Raw genomic sequence first — 24,464 nt, 5'->3', positions numbered from 1 at the left:
TTCGCTGTTGTTGGGTAGAATGTTTCACTAACGTCAACTAAGTCAAGTTGATTATACTGTTGTTCTAATGTTTTAAATTTTTACCATTTTATGTCTAACTGTTCTATCAATTATTGAGACATGAAAGTCTCTGACCATAATTGTAGATTTGTTTATTTCTCCTTGTACCTTTATTCATATTGCTTATGTATTTTGAAGTTCTGTTACTTGGTGTATAAATATTTAGAACTGTTATGTCTTCTTAATGAACTGACCCCTTTATTGTTACGAAATTGCCTTTTTATCTCTAATAATTTTTATAAATTCTGCTCTATCTGATTAAGATAACCACTCCAGCTTTCTTTTGATTAATATTAGCATGGTATAATCTATTCTCATTATTGGCAGATTCTGTATTTGCAAATTCTTCTACTAGTGAAAAACGATTTGTAATCCCCAAGTCATTATCTGTGGTGCTTTCAGTTATTTTCAGACATTCATGAAATGGCAAAAATTTCAGTTGCCTGACACCCATATTCCCAGCTGAGGTTGAACAAGGCGATTTTTGTTTCAGTGTCACACAGAGATGACAGGAGGATAGAGCTGATAGGGGGCAACACAGTATAATGCAGAAAGTTTTGGCTCTGAGGCCAGTTGGACAGTATTTGAATCCCAGCTCTGGCACCTGTTAATAGGGCAGCCTCAGGTCAGCCACTTAATCCTTCTGAACCTCATTTTCTCTTTTGTCAAATAAGTAAAATAGAATCTACCAGAACAAGATGGTAATTTATGTGAGATATGTGTACACACCCATGCACGCATGCCACACACAATTTCATCTAGAAGCAATAGTTCAGTATTCACAAATTCACTGCTCATGATAACTTCATAGAATGTAACTACCACTGAATAATGAGAATGTGTATAACTTGTTCCATCCCTTCACTTTTAGCTTATTTATGTCTTTAGACTTGAAGTATTAAAGTATGTTTCTTACAGCACACCGTTGGTTTTTTGTTTGTTTTTAGTAATATGTGACAATTTCTGCATTATATTTAGGGTTATTTAGACCATTTACATTTTGTGTGATTACTTACATGATTAGGTTTAAACCTACCATCCTACTATATGTTCTTTGACCCATGTATTGTTTCTTTTCCCTTCTGTTAATGCTTTCTTTTGGATGTTTTCATGATTCCTTTTTATTCCCTTTTAGCTTATTTGCTGTAACTTTTTGTTTCATAGTGACTGTTTACATCTTTATTATAGTCATTTACAAATGATTTCATAACATAAAGATTCATAGTATAAGAATGTTACAGTAGTATACCAAACTTCCACTTCTCCCTTCCCAAACTTTGTGTTTTTGTTTATTGTACATTTTACTTTTGAGTTTTAAATCCCAAACTAGATTGCTTTCACTTTTGTTTAAACAGTCAATTATATTTTAAAGATACTCAAATAATAAGAAAACATCTTATATATTTATCTATGTAGTTACCATTTCCAGTGCTTTTCATTCCTTTGTATAGATCTTCATTTTCATCTGGTATCATTTGCCTTCTTTCTAAATAATTTCATTTTTACCTTTCTAATAGTGTGGATTTTTTCTTTTTTTTTTTTTTTGAGGTGGAGTCTCGCTCCAACGCCCAGGCTGGAGTGCAGTGGCGCGATCTCGGCTCACTGCAAGCTCCGCCTCCCAGGTTCACGCCATTCTCCTGCCTCAGCCTCCTGAGTAGCTGTGACTACAGGCGCCCGCCAACATGCCTGGCTAATTTTTTGTGTTTTTAGTAGAGACGGGGTTTCACTGTGTTAGCCAGGATGGTCTCGATCTCCTGACCTCGTGATCTGCCCGTCTCGGCTTCCCAAAGTGCTGGGATTACAGGCGTGAGCCACTGCGCCAGGCCAATAGTGTGGATTTATTAGTGACAAAATCTTTTAGTTTTATTATTTCTGAATAATTCTTTATTTTGCTTTTTCTGAAAGATATTTTTGCTGGGAGTAGAGTACTAGATTGACAGGTATATTTCTTTCAGTATGTTTTTTGGTTATTCTACTATCGTCTCACTTGAACTGTTCTTGACATCATCCTTATCCTTATCTTTTTTTCTATTTCATGTAGTGTATGTTTTTTTCCTCTGGCTGTTTTCAGTGTTTTCTTTACGTGAGATTTTGAACAATTTGATTGTGATTTGCCTTGTTACAGTTCTCTTCATGTTTCCTGTGCTTGGTGTTCACCAACTGTCTTTGAACTGTGTTTGTGGTTTTCATCAAATTTGGAACAATTTTGGTCATTATTTCTTCAAATCATTTTTCTGTCCTACCTCTCTCCTCTATATTGGAGACTCCAATTACATATATATTAGGCCACTTAAAGTTGTCCCATTGCTCACTGATTCCGTTCATTTTTCAAAATTGTCTTTTATCTCTGTGTTTCACTTTCCACGGCTTCTATTACTGTATCTTCAAGTTTACAAATATTTTTTCTTCAGCAATGTTTAAACTGCCATTAATTCCATCTAGTATATTCTTGATCTCACACACTGTAGTTTTTATTTCTAGAAGTGTGATTTGGGTCTCTTATGTCTCTACTTAACTTTCTGAGTATGTGAAAGGCAACTGTAATATCATTTTTAAATGTCTTTGCAACATCTATGTCAATTTGGGGTCAGTTTTGATTGATTGACTGATCCCTTCATTATAAGTCATATTTTCCAGCTCCTTTGCATGCCTCATAATTTTTTATTGGACATCAGACATTGTGATTTTTATGTTGTTGAGAGCTGGAATTGTTTTTTTTTTGGTATTCCTATAAATATTCTTAAGCTTTGTTCTGGGACAAAGTTAAATTAATCAGAAATAGTTTGACTCTTGAGTGTTATTTTTGAGCTCTGTTGGGTGAAATTGGAACAGTGCTCAGTCTGACCACTACAGAGGCAAGGTCCTGTGTAGATTACTCAATGCCTGGTGATTTCTGCAATTTTTCCAGTCTGGCTGGTGGGAACAGGCACTATTTCCAGCTGGTGTGTATTCTGGGCACTGTTAGCACTAATCCTTTCTTTCTTTGATTCTTTTCCTGGCTTTGGGTATGTTTCTCATGTTCATATGCAGATGAGTTGTCGGCTGAAGATCTCAGGGCGTGCTCTGCAGCCTTTCTGTGCTGCTCTCTCCTCTCTGGTCACTGCCCTGGAAACTCAAGCCCTCTCTGTCACACAAACTCTGACCTCCACATCCTCACTGCAGAGAGTCTGTGGGGCTCCTCCACCTGGTTACCTGCCTCCCTTTGCCACTGCCTGCAACTTCTCTCATGAATCAGTCCTTGGTTGTCTGGTGTCTTGAAAACTGTTGTTTTATATATTTGGCTTTTTAAATTTGTTTCATGTGGGAGAGTAATTCCTGTCCTCATCACTTCAGATTGGCCATAAGCAGAAGTCTAGCTCTATCTTTTAAATACAAAAATACGACTATGTCTATTATTCAACACCCTTTAATGTGCCCCACTGCCCTTAGGATAAACATCTAAATTCCTTACATGGTCTAGAAGAAACTCCATGCTCTGCTCTGCTTAGCTTTTCAGCTTCACTGCGGGTCTTTCTTTGCTCCCGCATCCTATCCGTATTCCAGAGTCCATGGGCCCCTGGCCTCGGCAGCCCAAGAGCTCCCCATGCTTCCCCGTCCTGACTGCTTCCCACACTCTCCTACTGTTGCATGCTGAGCTCTACCCACCTTTCAGATTTAAAGGACAGTGTGCCTCTGCAGGGAACTGTCATCTACACACTAGACTTCTCCTTCTTCCATAGCTTTGCTTCAGTCATGTCACAACTAAATAAAATTCCCCAAAACGAGAGTTATGCTCTTCCTCATTGCCAGGCCATTGTTCATGCTGGTTCCTCTGCTCAGAACCTCCTTTCTGTTTTGTCTGCTCAGACACTTCCTATTTGTCCTTTAAGATTCAAGGCATTATCACCTCCTCTTGAAAACTTTCCATATGCCCTACTCCCAATCCCCCTCCTATTTTCCTCCCCAGTCGGAATGAATTCCCTCCTCCACACTCTCTTAATACCTAAGCAGGCCTCCTTTGCAGCACTTTACCAAACCCACCACAGAACTTTGTTTTCTAGTCATTCTCTCTAACCGGGGTGGAAATGGGGCTTGTCTGGTTCTCCTCTGTTTCCAGACCCCTGCAGGGTGCCTTGCCTGTATCTAGCTCCTTCTCGGTGCTTTTTTGCTGATGAATTCATGGCTATGCTGGGCTCTTACTCCTGCTAAGCACAGACAGGAGTGTGCAAGGAACACTGGCACTTTACAGGGGGTGCTCTGCCCTTGGGAAAGGAGTTACATTAATCAAGTAGAACAAATCATATTGGATGCTATGGCCAATGCAATTAAGCCTTTGTCAAACTGCCTGACTTTGGCTCGAGATGAGAACATTGATGAAATGCCTCCCACCCACCGGGGTTGGGGTCTGCTGAAATGGGCAATTACTGCAGGGAACAATCCATTACTTGGACGGTCAACAGTGTTTTTTCTCTCTCTAAATGCAGAATGAAGTGGAAAATGCCGCAGGAACTCAGTGGCATTTAATTTACTGATATGGCTCAGTAGGAGTCATTCTTTAACCTGGCTGTGACAGCAATAGTGTGGGGACAAGTGCTGGGCTGGGATGCACTGGGGAGCCGTTTAACAATCCCGTGCCTCACTCTCCCCGTGTGTAACATTAAACTGATGGAAGAGAATGCCCGTGGCGCCCTCGTGGTTACTATGGTGATGGAGGACTGAGACACAATGTTGCACTGCCCCACAGCCTTGCCAATTTCTTTTGATACTGCTTGTTATTCCACAGAGGGAGAAGTGACTGGCAGGGCTCCATTTCTTCTTTGAATTGGGAACGTTTCTAGCAAGGCTTGGTGTGGAAAGACCATTATACTGGCTATTCTGGGCAGACAACCCAGGGCCACTGCACTGGGATGCTGACTCACCGTGATGAGTAGGGCCACTCACCCTTTCTAGTGCGGGTGCATGTGGAAACATTTGTACAGCACGCTGGGCTGATTGGATGAGATGTTTATAACCAGAAGGGACCTGGCCTGGGACTTTTGCTCCCCTGGTCCTGCCTGGGTGCTCCAGGGGCCAAACAGATCAGCATATTGGCTGCCTCTGACCATTCAGGGAGCACGACTTCAGATCACCAGATCACTTGCCAACTGCAATGACTGTATCCCCAGCTAGAGGCTACCAAAAAACACAGATCCACGTAAACCATGCTGAAGGATGGCTGATCAGAAGGTCATGGGTTGCAGTGTGGGCTTGGGCACCAGGTAATATTGCTGCAGATTCTTTCCCAGGGCCCTGGAGCCAGGGTTGTGAAAACCAAGAATCATTCTTAGCTAATTTAAGTAAAAAAGATACTAGTAGAGACTTACAGAATCTGAGATGGCAGAGTAGGTCTTGAAGGCTCTGACACCAGGGTAGTCCTCAGACCACCCATGAAGCTTTCCTAGTGCTAAATTACCCACTGCTTGACAGGTACACCACCAGCACAAGGCTGGACACTGGGCACCTGAAGTTCACCTGCAGCCACTGATGGTGCCAGACACTGGGCATCCAAAGTTCACCCTATACCCACTGATGGTGCCAGACATCAGGCACTCAAAGTCCACCTGCACCCAGTGACGATGCTGGGCACTGGATACCTGAAGTCTACCCTGCACCCACTTGGGTGGGCAAGTGGATGACAGACATTTACCCCCCACCCCTTGTCCCATCAGCTAAGATAAGGAAGGAAATATGGCCTCTGCTGACCTAAGTGTTGTCTCCTCTTTTCATACTTGAGAAGCTGCTTTCTGGACACTTCTAATGGGTCATCGTGTTTGTTGGTCTAAGAAATAGTACATTTTATTGCTTCCATGAATTTACATTCTTTTTGCCCTTTAAGCCCCACTTTGAGAAAAACAGATGATTTCTGAGAGGACAGGGTTGGGGTGGAAAGAGAGATTCTGTGTGATCTCCTCTTGTCCTGGGGTACTTGGCATCATGCCAGCATCACTGGCTCCACCGTGGTGGAAGATGCTGTGGCATGGGCTCCCAGATCATCCTGTGAATCCAGCATCAGCAGTTCTTATTAGCTCAACACTAAGCCACCAACCAAGATGTGCTTACCTTCTTTATGCCTTTAAGGCCCACCCCATAATTTCTTTTCATCTCACATCCTGGGGCCAAACCGGTTTTCCTTAAGTTTCTCCAGCTGCCATGAAGGCAAAGGATCAACAGCTGTCATTCCTCCTGCCTCAGAGCACTTCAGAAAGGGAAGAGTCCGGGCCCGAGTCTCACCCCAGCCCTGTCTTGTGAGATGCCGCCTAGCTGGGAAGCCCTGCAGGGCCCGGCAGATGGAAGACCCATGTGGCCGGCCCACAGTCATTCATGGGGGAGGCATTCGAAAGTGCCAGTGTTAATCTTATTAGTCTATGAGGCCCTCTTGCCACAATGAAATGTGTAAATATTTGTAAATTTACTTCAGCTGCCAGGATGGGTAACATGATAAGGCAAGTGAACTTCCTGCAGATCAGATGTTCACGAGCATGACAAGCACATACCACCAGCCGCACATGCACTGCTGGGGCCTTGGGCCAAGATGTGTCTCACAAGCATGTCCCAGGAAGCCTCCTTGTTGATGCCCTGCAGGGTGAGGCCCCTGTGAACGTACCTGTTGAAATGGTGCTCCGGGCTTGGCTGGCCGCTGGCTGGGCTGAGTGCCGTAGACAGCTGCCTGTTGGGGGCGAGGCTGTGGGGTGCTGGGCGTGGGCCTGGGGAGTGGTGATGGGCAGGGCGGGCCTGGAGGCAGTGGCCAGGCTGCTCAGACTCCCACTGCCTGGGTGCATGGTTGTGGTTATCCCTTTGGCCAGTGGAGACCCTCCAACCACATTATTCCGGGGCGGCCCTGCCCCTCCTGCAGGCACCCTATGGAGAGAAAGCAGAAGGAATTCTGATGAGAGGCTCAGAGGCAATCGCGCCAGGTGGGCCTCTGGCAGAGCCTCGCTCTGACCTGCTGGCTCTAAGAGATGAAGGCCAACTGATACGGGGACGAAGTCCTAAAACAATGCCCGTCACTGGGCAGAAGGGCCCCCTTTACAAAACCTTCATGGGGTGCTAACTGTCAGTGTGAAATATTTAAGAGATAGCAAAGCCACCCTGAGAAACAGAGGAATGAGCCGAATCAAATCTTTTATACCACAGCTACTGCCTTAATTTGTTCTTACAAACAGCTGTGTGTCTCCAGATACATCCAGAAAGAACAGATGACTGAGTCATGTCCTGCGAGGCCTTGACACATCCCGCACGTTGGGGAAAGGATGGAAAGGATGCGGGCCCCTCTGGCACAACTGCCACCTCGCACCTGCTGGCTGCTGGGAAAGGGCACACACAGCACGATGTCCTTCTGAGAATGTCTGGGAGCTTGCAGTTCTATACCAGAAATAGATGCCCTTTCATTCCGAAGTTTCCAGATGACATCAGCTCACACAAGAGGAACACTCTGGAAATGGGGCTTTTCACGCTTTCCCTCTGTGTATTTGCAATTAACCCATGTCCTGGAGGCAGCGATGTGAAATATGGCAGAGTTAGGGGTTTGGAAGCTTCTGTGGATTCAGTTTCAGGGGAATTAAATGTCTTCCATTTGTCCAAGGGCTGGGTAAATTCCTGTTTCTGTCCCTTCAGGATCTTATTTCAAGACACACCAAGAAGCCACAGGTGGGAGAACAGGCTGCCTGCCCACCTGTCTCCTGCGCCTGGTCCAGCCATCTCCCTGTGGCTGGTATCACTGGGCATGACCTCTAGCAGGGAAGCTCCTGGCAACACAGAGTGAGGGTTTCTGCACAGCAGCTGAGAGGAGAGGGGCCTCTTGGAAAAGGACTCACCTGCTAGTGGACCCTGGGTGGTGTCCTCCTTCCCCAGCCCTCAGAGCTGTGCTGAACTTCACCCAGCAATCAAGCTTGTTAGCAGGTCAGCCAAAACCATGAATTTAAAAATCCCATTTGCTATCTGTTGAGCTCACTTTTCCCTGAGGAAATCATTTTTGAAAACTAAATAAAGTGGGCTCACAAATGATGAGTCACTAATTTGCAAGGTGATATTGACAAATCTGAACACAACAGATACAGACACACATCTGCCTCTCATGACAGCAGAAAATCCTCTCCCTCTGCTCTCACGGCAGGATGGCGGAGATACCCTTGGCTAGTCCTACTTCCTTAGTGCGTGCCCTCATGGGAAGAGCCACACACCTGCTCCCGCACCAGGTTTTTAAATGGACTCAGAATGCTCAGCTCTCAGCACTATCCTCCCAGCCCCGAGAGCCCACCAGCACTTCAGGGCCTCCTAGCACGATGGGGGCAAACACAGCTGGTGGATCCAGGTCTATGCGAGAAGGAGTAGGCCTTCGCTCACCCTCCAATCACTGCCAGATAAGGCATCGCCTTCTGCTGGGTGGCTTTGGCAATTGTCCTGAACCCAGTAGGGATCGAGAAAGTATAAGTCCTGGGGGCACAGCTTTGGAGGGGGACAGGTGTCTTCCACTTCTGGGGATAAAGACCAAGGCCAGATTTCCTGTTTTGTGCTGAGCTATAGATTGGAGTGAGGGACCCATGGCCTCCAACATACTGACCTGGGGGCAGCCGACCCAGGTGCAGTTCCTTCTCTAAGGAACCAGAGAGGACACTCAATGACCTCCCAACACTGCAGTTACTGGGGCTAGATTTGGAGTGGCTTTTGCTTAATGTTTATTCCTGGCTCTGCCATTCTTTAGAAAACACAGACGATGAGGGCTTGAGGGGAGTAAGCAACCATGAGGTGCACAGCAGAGGTGGAGGGAGGGGATCGGGCCACCCTAAGAGCTCCAGTGTCAGGAGCTGGAGGATCTTCCCATAACAAACTCCCTGGCAGCAGGAGAAGACAGTTCTTGAGGAGACATTTTGATCAGAGCAACTAGATTTCTTTTATTGATTCGATCTGCATTTATTGAGCACCTTGTATATGAATATGGTATGCAAGAAGCCAGGTTAACAAGGCTGGAGATGGCTACTATGACCCAGGGGCTGGCCTGTGAGGGGAGATCCTGAATGCCTATAGAACTTGCCAGTGGGCTGCTTGGGATGACACGGTGGGCAGAGCTGTCCATCCCGACTGCAGCACAGGCAAGGATGAGGGCCTCCAGGCAAGGCTTCATATAGCAAGTAGACTTAGGACCCAGCTCTTGAAGGATATTCAGGGATTTAATTCAGAAGCAGGAAAAGGGTGGAAGGCATTCCAGTATTGTGGGGGTGGGGGCCGCCTAAGACAGCTCCCCATGGTGACACTGATTGACACACGTCAGGAGTTGCTTGGCCAGGCGGTGTCCCAATGCTACGCAAGGAAGCTGGATTTCAACTGCAGGCTTTACATCTCTGAAGGTCTATGGAAGTTCTCAGGTAAAGATAAAGGAAGAATCAGAGGAGAGAAACTGGAAACTGGGAAGCCGATGGCCTCCCTCAGAAGCTGCTGCTCTAACCTGCTGTGTGGAGGAAGAACCTGCCTCCTCATATAAGAGTAGGGCGTGTGACAGAGTGATGTCCCCCAGCAGGGCGAGCGAGCCCAGAGATGTGGACACCCGCCATCTCAGGCTGCGCCTTCCTGGAGGGCGCCAGCTGGTCAGGGAGTCCCCTAACCTAGAGGGGTGACCTGTGCTTTCCTGGAAGAGCCATCTGATGACACGACAGGTGAGCCCAACTCCAGGCCAGGGGCCTCAAGCACAGGCCGGTTGTAGGCTGAGAGAGCCAATCCGTTACTACTGGAGTGGGAAATCCAGACCAGAGACCTTCTTCGGGGCTGTGCATGCTGGACAAGTCACCCCACACCACTGAAGAAGCCACAGGAGGCCATGGGCAGCTCACCCTCCAAGCAGCCACCCCTCTGACCAGGTGGCTGGGTTTGAGGGGGTGCATTTCCTGAAGCCCCTCTGCAGTTTGCTTCTCAAGCTTTTCCCTGCTAAGCATCACCTGAGCGAAGGATCTCTAACTGCCCCTTCAGCCTTGCGCCTGCAGACCTTTCAGGCTTTGGGCAACTCCATCATCCCGTAGGCCCCTTCTGGGCACCTCGAGAGAGGCCCTGGCTGAAGATCGCCTTGAAAACTAGAGCTGCTTAAATCAACACCACATGTGTCCCACTCTGCAAGCAGCAATCAGCCCAGCAATCAATGCAGGGTCTAAGGGTTATTTGTTTCCACTGTAGCCTTGTTCCAAATACAGGAGAAACCCAAGGCCACGTCTTTTGCTTCCGTGTGTGTCCTGCAGTGTCAACACAGGGCCATGCCCACAAGGGGCTTCTGTGAGTGAGGCTGACTGATATCACCAAGCTGTGGACCCTCATCTCAGTGAAAAATTCCCTTGTCTCTTCAGTGCCTCTAAAATTACATATTCTATTTTATAAAAGTAGTAGAACAAAGAACTTATTAAACACTGACAACACAAAGAAAAAAAATATATTACCACAATGCGACCACTCAACAATTGTTAACCTTTGGGAAGATATCATTTTTCCTTTGCATATATGTATATAGTGTTTTACATATCACACATCTATATGTGAGGACACACACTGCACACACATGCAAACATACTGCATACACACATGCTGTACCTACATTATGCACATGCGCACACACCTTGTGCTTACGGTATGCATATGCACATGCACAGGCACGCACACTGCACATACACTGCCCACATGCACAAATACCATGCACACAAGCACACAGAAGCGTGCACACACTGCACACGCATACACACTGAACACACCGTATATATGTGCACACACTGTCCTCACACAAACACACACTCACACTTGAGACCTCATTCTGGTGACTTTCCTGTCCCTGCTCCTCCTGATCCCATTCTTCTCCCCTTGGTGGCCAATGTCTGCTGAGGACAGCCAAGGAGTTGAGTGCAAACCCAGCTCAGAAGGTGAAATGCGGGCCTGGGGACGCCAGTGGGGGCTGAACCCTGGGCACTGGTGGCCTTGCTGCCTTCTGGGCCCAGCTCACAGAGTAGCCTCCAGCAGTAACAACAGTGGTAGGGCATGCAGGCCCTTGCCCTCTCCTTGCCTAGGCTGCCACCACCATGCCCTCACCTGGAAACGGGTGTCACGTAGTTTCCAGGGAACACCCCAGAGACCCCGGTCCTCAGGGACGCCCCCTTGAACCAGCCATCCTGACACTTCTCGAGGACCCGGTACATCTCTCCCTTGTGCAGCTCCAGCTCGTCACTCTTCTGGGGCTTGTAGGCGTAGAGCGCCAGGTACCTGTGGGCAAAGTATGGGGCCAGTGTCAGCGGGAGCCCTCCTGGGAAACAGGGGACTGGCCGGCATTCCTGGGGGGAGGTTGTCTTTGGAGGAACCCCACCTAAAAAGACCCACTAATGTCTATGGGGGCTCTGCAGTTTACAGAGGCCCCACACACCCTCCCCGGCTCACTCCTCATAACAAACCCACAAGGTAGGGGAGGGAGGGAGCCTGCAGGGGAGGGGTGTGCCTGTCACCCACAGCCTTAGGAGGATTCCACCTGCCCAACTGACAGATAGGAAGGCAGCTCAGTAAGGCACAGTGACCCCAAAGCCCTCGAGGACTCTCTGAACTGCATCCCAGGGCCAGCTCTTTGGATTTCCAGTGCTTTCCTCTTCTTAAGTCTGATGCTCTGAGCAAGAGAAACCTTAGGGAAAACTGAGGGTGAGCTAAGCTAGTCTTGGGCTGGGTTTTCCTCACTTAATATAACCTGGCCTGGTTTTCCTGCCTGGCTTATCCAATCAACCAGAGCTGGAAGAGACCTCAGAGGCCCTTTTTAAGGGAAAGGTGGTTAAGTTAGAAAATTGTGGTTGCACACCTCCTTGCAGTAATTGTGCCATGGTTAATTATTTGGACCTTTTTTTTTGAGACAGCATCTCACCCTGTCACCCAGGCTGGAGTGCAGTGGTACAAGCATAGCTCACTGCAGCCTCAACCGCCTGGGCTCAAGTGATCCTCCCACCTCAGCCTCCTAAGTAGCTGGGACCACAGGTGTGCACCACCATGCTGGCTAAGTTTTTTATTTTTTGTAAAGATGGGGTCCCGCTATGTTGCCCAGACTGGTCTTGAGCTCCTAGTCTCAAGCAATCCTTCCATTTCAGCCTCCCAAAGTGCTGGGATTACACCAGCCTTAATTTTAAGTCTTATTTGCAAATAAGGAAAGAGCAAATTTAGTGGTGAAAATCCTAGCTTAGGGTTTAGATGCTGTGCCTCTAACTCAGCCCATGGGCCAAGCTACTCTCATAAAATACTTAACTATACCTATATCTTTTCCTTGTAAGGACTGGATAATACTTAAAAAAGTGCTCTGCTACTTTTGGGATTTGGGAAAGGTTGATTTTGAACAGATGGAGAGAACCGATCAGATTATTTTATTTGCTCACAAGATTCAGCCACAGAAGCTGGTGGAGGCCTCAGTTCAATAAGAGACCAAAGATGAATGTTAATGAAGAGTGATCTGGTGGATCTCACACCAGTGCAGGCTGCTGGGTGGGGATGTTGACCCTATCCAGCAGCTTGTGTACACAGTGCATCTCTGGGGATGTGAGGGAAGCTCACAGACCCCACCATTGCACCCTCCTGATGCTGGAGGAACCTCACTTAGAAGTGAAAACAGAAACAGAAAGCAGCTCACGAGGGCTCAAGCAGGAAAAAAGAACCAGTGTGGAATATTCTGGAATAGCATGAGAACCTTGTAGAGATTAAAAGTTTCTTGGCCTTAATATGAAATCTGCCCCCCTTTTCGAACATCCTAATCCTACATAGCAAGGCCCTCTGCCCTCATTCAATGACCTTGGCTATTTCCTTTGTTGATAGGTGTCCCTCATGCCCTCCCCCTAGGGACATCCTGTGGGCTCCAACTGTGGCTGGCATCTTTGTTTCTTTCCCTGTTTGAAATGGTGAACACTGACAGTGAAGTTAGGACCAACTCTGGGCTTCAGGAGGACACACAAAATCATCAGGAGAGGACCCCCCCACCCCCCCACGTTCACAGTGTCAACGCTATGTCTAGGTGACAAATGGAGAGAAACCAGGGTGTGATTCTGTTCTGATCACCATAGAGGAAATACTACTAAGGGAAAAGTCCAGTGAAAATGACAAACAACTGCAGCCAATGTGTACCTGTGTACTGTGCAGGGAAGCTGGAGGGGAGGAGAGGAGAACGGGGAGAGGTGGAGAAGGAAAGGGGATGAGAGAGATGGAGGGAGGAGGAGGGAGGAGGAAGAGATGGTGAGAGGATGGGAGAGGACAAGGAGAGGATAGAGGAGGAAAGAGAAGGGGAGAGGAGAGGAGGGTGGCTTCCACACAGCCTGGGCTGAGGCAAAGGAAGGCAGAAGAGGAGAGGAAGAGTGCAGAGAGGGCTTGGATCCGTGGAAGGCTTGTGAATCAGTAACAATGATGCACAAATTGATGTGCCTGCTCTCAAAGAAATATAGTTGAGTGTAAATCCTGCTTAAGTTAGCCTCATCTGTTGCTTTATGGTGTCAGAACCGTTTGCTTCAGTGGCCACACGCAGAATGCAGACCCGGGTTGGCTCCTGGCCAGGGGCGGGTGGTATGCAACTCAGGCCGCACCAACAGCTCCTTTTAGTTGGTTCTGGGGTCCGGGGCTGCCTTTGCTCTGGAGTGGGGGGCTCATCAGCTGCCAAGGCAGGCTCAGAGCACACCCAAGCTGCTGACCACAGCTCACGGACTCCTCTCCCTCCTGCTCCTGGGCTGGCAGGCAAGGTGCAGAGCTAGGGGCTCAGTGGCCTGCGTGGGGTGGGCTGTGCTCCATGGAGGCTTTGTTCAGTGGATTGGCTGTAGCTACACCCCCTGACTAGGGCTGGGCCACTTCTCCCTCCAGACTACTGCAGGCTCCCTGCACAGCGTGGAGCTCGGTGGCCCGGGAGCATGGAACCTCTAGCAGGGCTACCCCTGCTGGGGTGGCCCTGTGCAACGTGCTCCCTCCCCAGGGCTGCCTGTGGCCTTCTTGCACAGGTTTCACGGCTGCGGACACAAAAGCTCGAGGGGATGGAGCTTCTGTCCATGGTCATGCATGTTCAGGGGTAGGGCCAGGGCTGGGCTGCTGGAGCTGTCAGCACGGCCTGGGGCACAGCTGGGGCAGGGCTTGGGCAAGATGAGAGCTGCAGTCGCACAGAGGTGTGGCCCGGGGAGGCTGGGGTCCTGAATGGGGTATGTTGGCCCCCTCACTCCAAGCACAGGCCCGGTGTGGCCAACGCGTAGGGAGATGCTGCCCTGATGTGCACCAGGGCACTAGTGCACTTGGCCTCTTCATCTTATTTTAAGTTCGTTCTGTTGATTAGTAATCCTTCACTCTCATCTCTATTTTAAGTTCGGCCACAAGGTGTAGGTTGCTGGGGGAACCGGAATGTAAATAAGCCTGGCTTCGCTTTGAAAAATCTCTTCTCTGCCTACTTTTTTTCCTCTGGGTGCCTCGTAGGGGACACCAAAAGCAGATGGATGTGCTGGGTCTGTTTTCTGGCATGTGGCTCGTGTTGGGTGGGCCCTGGCCCAGGTGGGGGTCACCTGCATCTGCTGTCCTCTCTGAGGTACTCAAGAGGAGGCCTTGGAGGGACCACACTGAAGAGCAATTTGTGCCGAGACCGGCCCTTCCCAACCTGCCTCCCTCCCACCTCTCAGGGTCTCTGCCGCTGCCCCCTGCAGCCACAGTGGCATCACCTGTTACCCTGTTTCCCACCAACGTCTGTGAGTTGAGTCCTGTCAGGACTGCCAGTTCAGAGTCTCCTGGCTGAGCTGGACGGCGTCCCCTGCACTCAGTGGTGAGCCAGTCTTCATAGACACATGCACCTGGGCCTGGCACGGCAGGGAGAACCGGGCAGCACCTGCTGGTAGCAGGGCTCACATCCTCCTGGCTCCTGAGCCCAACTCTCACCTTCCATTTGCTTCAAAACACTTTGACAGCTCAACACAGGCCCTGCAGAGTGCTCAGGGCATCTCCGTAACACTCGAGACCAGCCAAGGCCACCCTGCATGCTCAGACATCACTTCTGCAGATTCTCACAGGCTGGTACTTCAAATACTTAATTAAGGCAATCATGGGAATTTAGGATCAGAGAGCCTTCCTCACCACCACCTGGTGGCATTGGCTTTCATGCCAATGAGAAAAAGCACCTCTTGAGGGTAGGTTGCTGAGGACAAGTACAGCCTCCTCCAGGCAGAAGTGGCCGCTGCAGGTGTGCAGTCAGGCATGGGGCCAGGGGCTCACCACACCCGGGACGGTGCACAGACAGGCTAGGCTGGTGGCTGCGCCGACTCGGCTGACCCAGCTGGGCATGGCATGTGTCTGCTTTCACGTGCAGCCTGTTGAAACTAACAGCACAGCCTTCGCTTACCCATACTACTTCCTTATTTCTATAGCAAGATCTTCACTTGCTGCTAATTGTCTGCAGATTTCTCTTCCGCTCTAATCAGAGCAAACCAAAGTATTTTAGTGCCTTCGCTAATTTCATCCCTTTTCTCCTCTAGATGGTGGCTTGCTCATGCTTCTTCTAAAATAAGTAAACGATTCCTAGTTCTCCTACCAGAAGTCCCACTTCTGCTCTTCTCCCAGGGCCACGGTGACTGGAGTTAGGGAGGCGTGTGTTTCCTCCTCACCTCTTCCATCCAGGTGCAGCACCCACTCTGCAGGGAAGACCCACAGCAGGAGTGCTGTCAGGGGCTGCACTGGAGGCCAGGGGGGCTGGGGAGGTCTGGGTAAGTCCTGTGGAAGGGCTGAAGCAGGCTCAGGAGCTCAGAGGCGACCAGGAGCTGCAGGCAGGGCGAGGAAGAGTGCAGATGCTCAGGGGAGCATGCGCGAGCACCTGGGGAGCTGCAGGTATGGCCTCGGGATGGCCAGCCCCGGGCCTTCGCCTCTTCCCTGAGGGCTGACATCATGGTCTGGCTCAGCCCAGCCAGCAGAAACTGCTCGGTTCTCCCTGGCGCCTTCTGATTTCCTGGTATCCCACGGGCAGTTGCGCAGGTTGAGATGGGGTTCTCCCAGGTAGAACCGAGTGTCACAGAGCTCACGGAAGGAAGAAGTTGGGGTGGCATGGCTGTGAGGCCAGCTTAGGAGCTGGTGTCTTTCCCAACTGAGCACCTTTGACACTTGTGTGGGGGGCTAGTGTGCAGGGACTCCCAAAGTGTGAACCTGGGCCAGTGGTACTGGCCTCACCTGGAACTTGTTAAAGATGCAGATTCTGGGGCCTCACTTGGAGCTCCTGGTGTAAGGTCCAGCAATCTGTTTCGACAGCCCTCCAGTTACAGGCATACCTGTGGGATACTTGTGGGTTTGGTTCCAGACTGCCCCAATAGAGCAAATATTGCAATAAAGTGTCACCCAAATTTTTGGTTTACCAACATACGTAAAAGTTATGTTTATACTATACAGTAGCCTATTAAGTATGTGACAGCATTATGTCTAAAACATGTAAATACCTTAATTAAGAAGTATTTTATTTGTCCGGGCACAGTGACTCATGCCTGTAATCCCAACACTTTGGTAGCCTGAGGCAGGCAGATCACCTGAGGTCAGGAGTTTGAGACCAGCTGGGACAAAATGGTGAAACCCCGTCTCTATTAAAAAGACGAAAATTAGCCCAGTGTGGTGGCAGGCACCTGCAATCCCAGCTACTAGGGAGGCTAGGGCCGGAGAATCGCTTGAACCCAGGAGGTGGAGGTTCCAGTGAGCTGAGATCATGCCACTGCACTCCAGCCTAGGTGACAGAGCAAGACTCGTCTCAAAAAAAAATATATATATATATATTTTATTGCCCCAAAATGTTAATGATTATCTGAGCCTTCAGGGAGTTATAATTTATTTGCTGGTAGAAGGTCTTGTCTTGATGTGAATAGTTGCTGACTACTCAGGGTGGTGGTGGCTGAAGGTGGGGGTGGCTGTGGCAACTTCTTAAAATAAGACAGCAATGAGGTTTGCTACATTGACTCTTCCTTTCATGATAGATTTCCCTATAGTATTTGATGCTGTTTGACAGCATTTTACCCACAGCAGAATTTCTTTCAAAATTGCAGTCAATCCTCTTAAACCCTGCTACTGCTTTATCAACTGTTTATGTGCTATTCTAAACTGTTTGTTGTCATTTCAATGGTGTTCCCACCATCTTCACCAGGAGGAGATTTTATCTCAAGAAACTACTTTCTTGCCCATCCACAAGGAGCAACTCCTCATCTGTTCAAGTTTTCTCATAAGATTGCAGCAATTCAGTCACATCTTCAGGTTCAATTTCTAATTCTAGTTCTCTTGCTCTTTCTACCACATCTGCGGTGACTTGCTGCACTGAAGTCTTGAACCTACCACTCAGAGTCATCCACGAGGACTGGAAGAACCTTCTTCAAAACTCCTGTTAATGTTGATATTTTGACCTCCTCCCATGAATCTCAAATGTTCATAACGGCCCTAGAATGGTGAATCCTTTCCAAAAGGTTTTCAACTTACTTTGCCCAGATCCATGAGAGGAATCACCATCTATGGCAGCTATAACCTATGAAATGTACTTCTTGGCCAGGTGCAGTGGCTCACGATTGTAATCCCAGCGCTTTGGGAGGCCAAGGCGGGCAGATCACTTGAGGTCAGGAGTTAGACACCAGCCTGGCCAACATGGCGAAAACCTGTCTCTACTAAAAAAAAATACAAAAATTAGCTGGGCTTGGTGGCACACTCCTGTAATCCCAGCTACTCAGAAGGCTGAGGCAGGAGAATGGCTTGAACCCAGGAGGCGGAGGTTGCAGTGAGCCGAGATCATGCCACTGCACTGCAGCCTGGACGACAGAGTGAAACTCCATCTCAAAAAAAAAAAAAAAGAAAGAAAGAAAAAAAAAAAAGAAATGTACTTTTTAAATAAGAACACTTGACAATCTAAACTATTCCTTGATCCATGAGCTGAAGAATGGATGCTGTGTCAGCAGCATGAAAACAACATTCATCTCCTTGTACATCTCCATCAGAGCTCTTGGATAACCAAGTACACTGTCAATGAGCAGTAATATTTTAAAAGGAATCTTTTTTTTTCTGAGCAGTAGGTCTTGACAATGGACTTAAAATATTCAGGAAACCATGCTGTAAACACATGTGCTATCATGCAGGCTTGGTTGTCCCATTCACAAGCACAGGCAGAGTAGATTTAGCATAATTCTTAAGAGCCCTAGGGTTCTTGGAATGATAAATGAACACTGGCTTCACTTAAAGTCACCAGCTGCATTAGCCCCTAACAAGAGAGTCGGCCTGTCCTTTAAAGCTTTGAAGCCAGGCCTTGATGTCTTCTCTCTAGCTATGAAAGTCCTAGATGGCATCATTGTCCAATATAGGGCTGTTTTGTCTACACTGAAAATCTGTTGTTTAGTGTCGCCACTTTCATCAGTGATTTTAGCTAGATCTTCTGGATAACTTGCTTCAGCTTTTCCATCAGCACTTGCTGCTTTACCTTGTACTTTTATGTTACAGAGATGGCTTCTTTCTTTAAACCTCACAAACCAACCTCTGCTAACTTCAAACTCTTCTCCTTTAGCTTCCTCACCTCTCTCAGCATTCATGGAGTTGAAGAGAGTTAGGGCCTTGCTCTGGATTAGGCTTTGGCTTAAGGGAATGTTGCAGTTGGTTTGATCTTCTATCCAGGTCACTCAAACATTCTCCATATCAGCAATTAGGCTGTTTCACTTTCTTATAATTCGTGTGTTCCCTGGAGTAGCACTTTTAATTTCCTTCAATAACTTTTCTTTTCATTGACAACTTAGATAACTGTTTGGCACAAGTTTCAGCCTATCTCAGCTTTTGACATGAGATAAGCTTTTCCTCGCCAAGCTTAATCATTTCTAACTTTTGACTTAAAGTGAGAGATGTTTGACTCTAGCTTTCACTTGACCACTCAGAGGTCACTTACGATTACTAAATGGCCTGATTTCAATATTGTTGTGTCTCAGGGAAAAGGTAGGCCTGGGGAGAGAAAGAGAGATGGGGGAACGGTGGGCCCGTGGAGCCGTCAGAACATACACATCACTTATCAAGTAAGTTCGCTGTCTTATGTGGGCACGGTCCATGGTGCCCAAAACAATTCCATAACACCAAAAATCACTGATCACTTCACCATAAAGATATAATGAAAAAGTTTGAAATATTATGAGAATTACCGAAATGTGACACAGAGACTCGAAGTGAGCACATGCTGTTGGAAAAATTGCACCACTAGACTTGGTGGATGCTGGGTTGCCCCGAAGCTTCAATTTGTAAAAAAATGCAGTATCTGTGAGGCACAACAAAGTGAAGTGCAATGAAATGAGGTCTGCCTGTGTTTCTGCTGCATTCTGAGGCTGAAGCCCCACCACTGGACAGGGTCCAGGGATGCCCAGCCTGGGTCCCCTCTGAAGGGCGATGAGTGGCTGATCACTCACTGTGGTGGCTGCGCTCGGAATCTCCCTCAGGGTGCAGCATCACCCATGACTGCCCCTTCAAAGGGCAGCCGGAAGCCAGCGCTGGCTCACTTCCAATGGGGAAACTCCACAGGGCTGTCTCGGCTCCAGAGCCCCGAGGATCAGCGATGCTGCCCTTCAGCCACAGCTCAGGTGTGTCCTGAGAGCACTCCCCACAAACCTCCCCATCTCAGGGTCTGCCTCCAGGAAACCCAACCTAGACAATGCTGGTACCGCTGGGGATGTGCTGCTACCACCAGGGCCTGCATCTCCTTCCCTCCACCGCAACCGGCCCTGCAGCGGCCCCAGACGTCTCCGACCTTTGCTCGCCAGGCTCTATGTCGTCCAGAGACTCTCTCAATAAAATTCTCTGCTCTTCCTACTTGCATCTCCTCCATTTCCCCACCTGCTTGGGGTCCCAGCTGTGCCCTCTCTCTAGAGGTGCAGGCGGCAGGGGTGGGGATGAAGAGTACTCACCCCTCCACTGGTTCTCAGGCTCACTCTCATATTCTTGGTCGCATCTGTCTGTAATATCCTGAGGATGGTGCCGCCAGTGCCTGGAAGGGCTGACCATGGGGCCAGGCTGACCACGAGGCTGGGCACTGTCAAAGGAGGCTGGACGGCTGGCCTCTGAGACACCTCTTGGGGGCAGTACCCGGTGATTTTGCTGATCCAGGCCTTCGTTCCAAGCCTGGCAGGGACTTATTTTACCGAGTCTTATTGTCTTGAACTCACGCTGATCCAGTCCATTGCAGGCTGAGTGCAGCACCAGCCTGTTCTGTGAATTTGGAATGGAAGGTGCCCCTGTCTTGTGCTGGCATGGTTTGGTCAGCAGTCCTTTTCCTGTGTCCTAGAATGTGGGGACTGTTGTTACTGAGGATGGTTTGGTGGCCTTTTGACCACACGCACAAATGGCAGTGGGGTCATGAGGAGGTCACTCCTGATCACAGCAAGGTCTGAGAGGTCATCCCTGCCATGACAGAGAGCACGTCTCACATGACCAATGTCAACCACCAGATCCAGGGACCCTGGTCTGCACCTCAGCAGGGGAGGATGAAAACCACTGGCCACCATTCCCCTGGGCTTCCCTTTCCCTGTTGCAGGCCAACCCCCTCCTCTCCCTAAGTCTTTCTCTGTGCTCCTGGATAGGACTCCCAGGTCCCTAAGGTGCCATCTGGGTGGTCATGCACCTCACAGGGTACCTAGTTTTCCCTGCAGGTAATGAACTGCACCCATCGACTGTGGAAGTTTCCTTCTCTGATGGCAAGCCGACATGCAGTCCCAGACCAAGGCTCTGTGCCAAGAGTTGCGCTGCTCTCGGATTGCAGGTACACGGACCGAGTCAGACCCAGGCGTGTCTGTCTGATGCCTGTTTCGTCCTCCTCCTCCACCTCCTCCACTGCTGTAGGTGATGACGGGACATCTCGGATGGCTCCTGCAGGGTAGCCCTATGCTCTCTCCCTGCCTCCTCCGGTCCTTCACATCAGGCAGTGGCTCTAAGATGCCCATGAAGAAGTGGAGGTGAGAATCCACCCTTCCAAATCAGGGGCAACCTACTCACAGCATTTCATCAACCTTGAGACCCTCTGGGTGGACTGGCTGTGCCCAGGAGCATGGCCTCTAGGAGCAGACAATCATATGTCTGCTTCCCCAAATCACAGAGGTCTGCCAGAGGAATGGCGGACAAGCCTCAGCCCAACACAGCAGGGGGTGGAAAGGGGGTGCAGGAATGAGAGATGTCTCTGCAGACTCACAATCGCCTCCATGCACTGGGTGAGCAAACTGAGACCCTTCTTGTGTTTCCGGACAACTGAGCCCTTAGGGAATCCATGCCATGGAAGCCTTTCACATGCTGGAAGAAGGGGCAAGAACAACATCCAGCCATTGACACACTGACCATACGGGATCAGGCCACTTAATCTCAAGGGCTCATGTTTCAGTGCACACGACGTGGCCTGGAGAGGTCAAAGCTATGCAATCATGAAGATCAGGAACGAGGTCTCCTGAAGTCATGCCATGGCTGACTTTCACACCAGCCCCATCTGGGCCCTGGCTGGAGTCCCCAAGCCATCATTCTCTGCAGACCCGCAATGGGCAGCAGTGCACTGTTGTTTGCTGTGGTTGTTTTTGCAACGACAGCACATCTCATGTTCAATTTCAGACTTCTGAACGTGACTTACAGATGCTATTTTGGGAAGAATGGTTAGATCAGACCCCCACCCCAGTACTTGCCACTGGTAGGGTATGTGTGGGAATACTAGCTTCTTAGAGTTAAAGAGGATAGGTGAGCAGTTGGGCTAATCCCCTTCCTCATAAACTGATGAGGTCAGTCTGATCTTTTCCTCTCTGGGGATAAAATAAAGGATGTCATGTTTTCAGAATGCATCATGCATACTGCTGTAATGTATGTAATGTTACCTGGCATGTGACTGCTATCAGTATAACAGCCATGAACACACATGGAACGGACCATCACCAGTCACAGGTCATGCTGACCATGATCCAGCTCCTGCATGGAGGGCCACTGTGTCACCTGCAGACACATTCCTACCTAAATCCTTGTCATCCTTAGAAGGATGTTGTTCGACACATAAGTTTCCCTTCCCTCTTACCCAAATCTCAAGCTGAGTGGAAAGTGCCCTCCCCTGGGGGAGAAGCCCAGATGGAGAAGCTGGAGGGCTGGAGGTCACAGCAACCCTGTCCCCCAGGGCAGGAGAACTGGGTGAAGAAGAGGTCCCTCCACACCTGCACCAAATTTAGAAGCCATCCAGGACATGGAGGTTTGTCCATGGTTGAGGCCTCCAGAATATTCACAACTCTTGAGGGGTGACATGCCTGGAACTGTTACATTTTGGGTCTCCAGGACACAGCAGCCTTCTTGGGTGGCTAAGCCTTGAGCTCGCCTCAAGCTGGGGAGCCCTCCGCACCCAGGAAGGGTAGGCCTTTGCTCTCATAGAACAACTGGCAGCTACTGAGAGCCTGTGTACAGGCATTCAGCTGGTCATGGGGACTCCAAAACAAACACATCTGGGCTTTGCCCTTGAAGCGCTCATGGCCTCAGCAACCTGACCTGCATCCTGCCTCTCATTTGGGAAACTCCATCAGGGCTATCCCCCTGTGGGTGCAGGTTTCTTTCCTCAGATAGCATCCTGCATCCAATTCTTCAAGAGGAGCAGACCCATCACCCCCCCACATTTCCATGTGCCTCCTTGGCACCAGCTTTGCCTGAAGCTGCCAGAACTGAGCTAGGAGCATGGCAGGAGATGGAGGTAGTATCTTTTGTCCAGTGCTGGTGAAAACTTGAATATCAGTCTCAAGGCATCTGGAAGTAGCCTGCTCAGGAAGCTAGGTAAAAAATAGGTACACTTCAAATTCCTTTCATTACATTGGTTAATTATAGTAGGAGGATATTGGGAGCTTTCCTGCCCACCGCTTAAGAACGGCTGGTGTTTCCACTGGGCTTAGAGGTGGGTGAGCGTGTGCCAGCAGCTGAGCTACTTCTAGACCTTTTGAAGCTCGGCAAGTTGCTCTTCAAAATACTTTTTTGCTTGAAATACATCCTGTTCGGCCGGGTGCAGTGGCTCATGCCTGTAATCCCAGCATTTTGGGAGGCCAAGGCGGGCGGATCACGAGATCAGGAGATCGAGACCATCCTGGCTAACATGATGAAACCCCATCTCTACTAAAAATACAAACATTTAGCCAGGCGTGGTGGCTGGCGCCTGTAGTCCCAGCTACTTGGGAGGCTGAGGCAGGAGAACTGCGTGAACCTGGGGGGCGAAGCTTGCAGTGAGCCAGGATCGCGCCATTGCACTCCAGCCTGGGAGACAGAGCAAGACTCCATCTCAAAAAAAAAAAACAAAAAACAAAACTTCCTGTTCTGTAACAACACAGGTTCTGAGTGTCCCTCTGACGTCTGACCCCCCCTGCATTGACAGAACTTTCTGTATTTGTCATATTGTTTGCCAAGTTCATAGACTTCACCCTAACACAGTCATTCAAGTGACTGAGCTCTGCCAAACACAAGAGCAAAAGGGAGTCTAATTCTTCAGAGCATGATTTAAATGGGGAATTTTAAAATTGCACTTATCTGTTAAGAGCTGTAATTTAACTGGGCAGATTTTCTAAACAAGATAAACATTTCACTTCCTAGCACTGATTCATCTGGTTATATTTGGGGATGAGATGCAGCTGGCATGCGCTGGTGAGGCCCTGGGACGGGGGCTGAAACACAGAACCACTTCCAAACAGTTGGTGACTAGTGGCTGCCCAAGCTCCTAGACTACCCGCTGCTCTGAGCACCTGCTTGCCTCCCACCTCTCCCCCCAATATCGGACCTTCCATGCTATGGAGAGCTTGCTCCACACTATGGCTAGCTCCTCTCTTGTTGACTGGGAACTGCATTGTGAATACTCTGAATATCCTCCCTGCTTAGAAGAAATGTCCTAGAAACAACGACATCAGAAGGAACTGCTAGACTTTTGTCTTCCACACTCTCCCTTCAGCGGTGTTATTAGATGCACATAACTATACTGGCCAACTAGTAACACATGGGAAAACCCTGCGGAAACCACACGTGGACAGGCCAGCCCAGGCAGGAGGGAGGGCTGCAGGCACAGGACCCCGACAGACACAAAGGGCAGCTCACACGTTGAGGGGCAGCTGGACCTTGGGAGGCGTGCCCTGCTCTCCAGACACCGAGGCAGCCCGTGGGACAGCCGTGGGGATAGATCCCGCCGAGGAGGAGACATCCTGGAAACAGACAAGAGGGGACAGGAGTGAGGAGACAGAGACTCCATCCAAGGGAAAGAGAAAAGCAAAATGAGGCTGCATCCACAGGTGCCTGTGCTTCACCAGCTGCCTGGCTGTTTGGCCTCCAAAGCGCCGTGCCTGCCTGGACTGTCAAAATGGTTCTCTAACCATGGGAGGGAGCCTGGCAGCCCAGGACCCCTGCCCTGAGGTGATTTTCAAGAGCCC

The 24,464-nt window shown here is 49.2% G+C and overlaps 1 protein-coding gene across 2 annotated transcripts in view; it reads right to left on the bottom strand.

Annotated features, from left to right (window-relative positions):
* Window positions 1-24,464, bottom strand: part of SH3RF3 (SH3 domain containing ring finger 3) — a 369,865-nt gene that overhangs the window by 60,973 nt on the left and 284,428 nt on the right. For both annotated transcript variants that reach the window (XM_063648534.1, XM_054475806.2), the window contains 3 exons: window positions 24,136-24,239; window positions 11,137-11,307; window positions 6,683-6,936 (listed from right to left, as the gene is read on the bottom strand). In XM_063648534.1, coding sequence (XP_063504604.1) covers window positions 6,683-6,936; window positions 11,137-11,307; window positions 24,136-24,239 — 529 coding nt within the window. The remainder of the gene's footprint in view (window positions 1-6,682; window positions 6,937-11,136; window positions 11,308-24,135; window positions 24,240-24,464) is intronic.

This window comes from Pongo pygmaeus, chromosome 12, assembly GCF_028885625.2.
Source record: "Pongo pygmaeus isolate AG05252 chromosome 12, NHGRI_mPonPyg2-v2.0_pri, whole genome shotgun sequence".
Taxonomy (NCBI): Eukaryota; Metazoa; Chordata; class Mammalia; order Primates; family Hominidae; genus Pongo; species Pongo pygmaeus.
The sequence above is the reverse complement of the archived record's forward strand: the minus strand, read 5'-3'. Positions and strand labels throughout refer to the sequence as shown.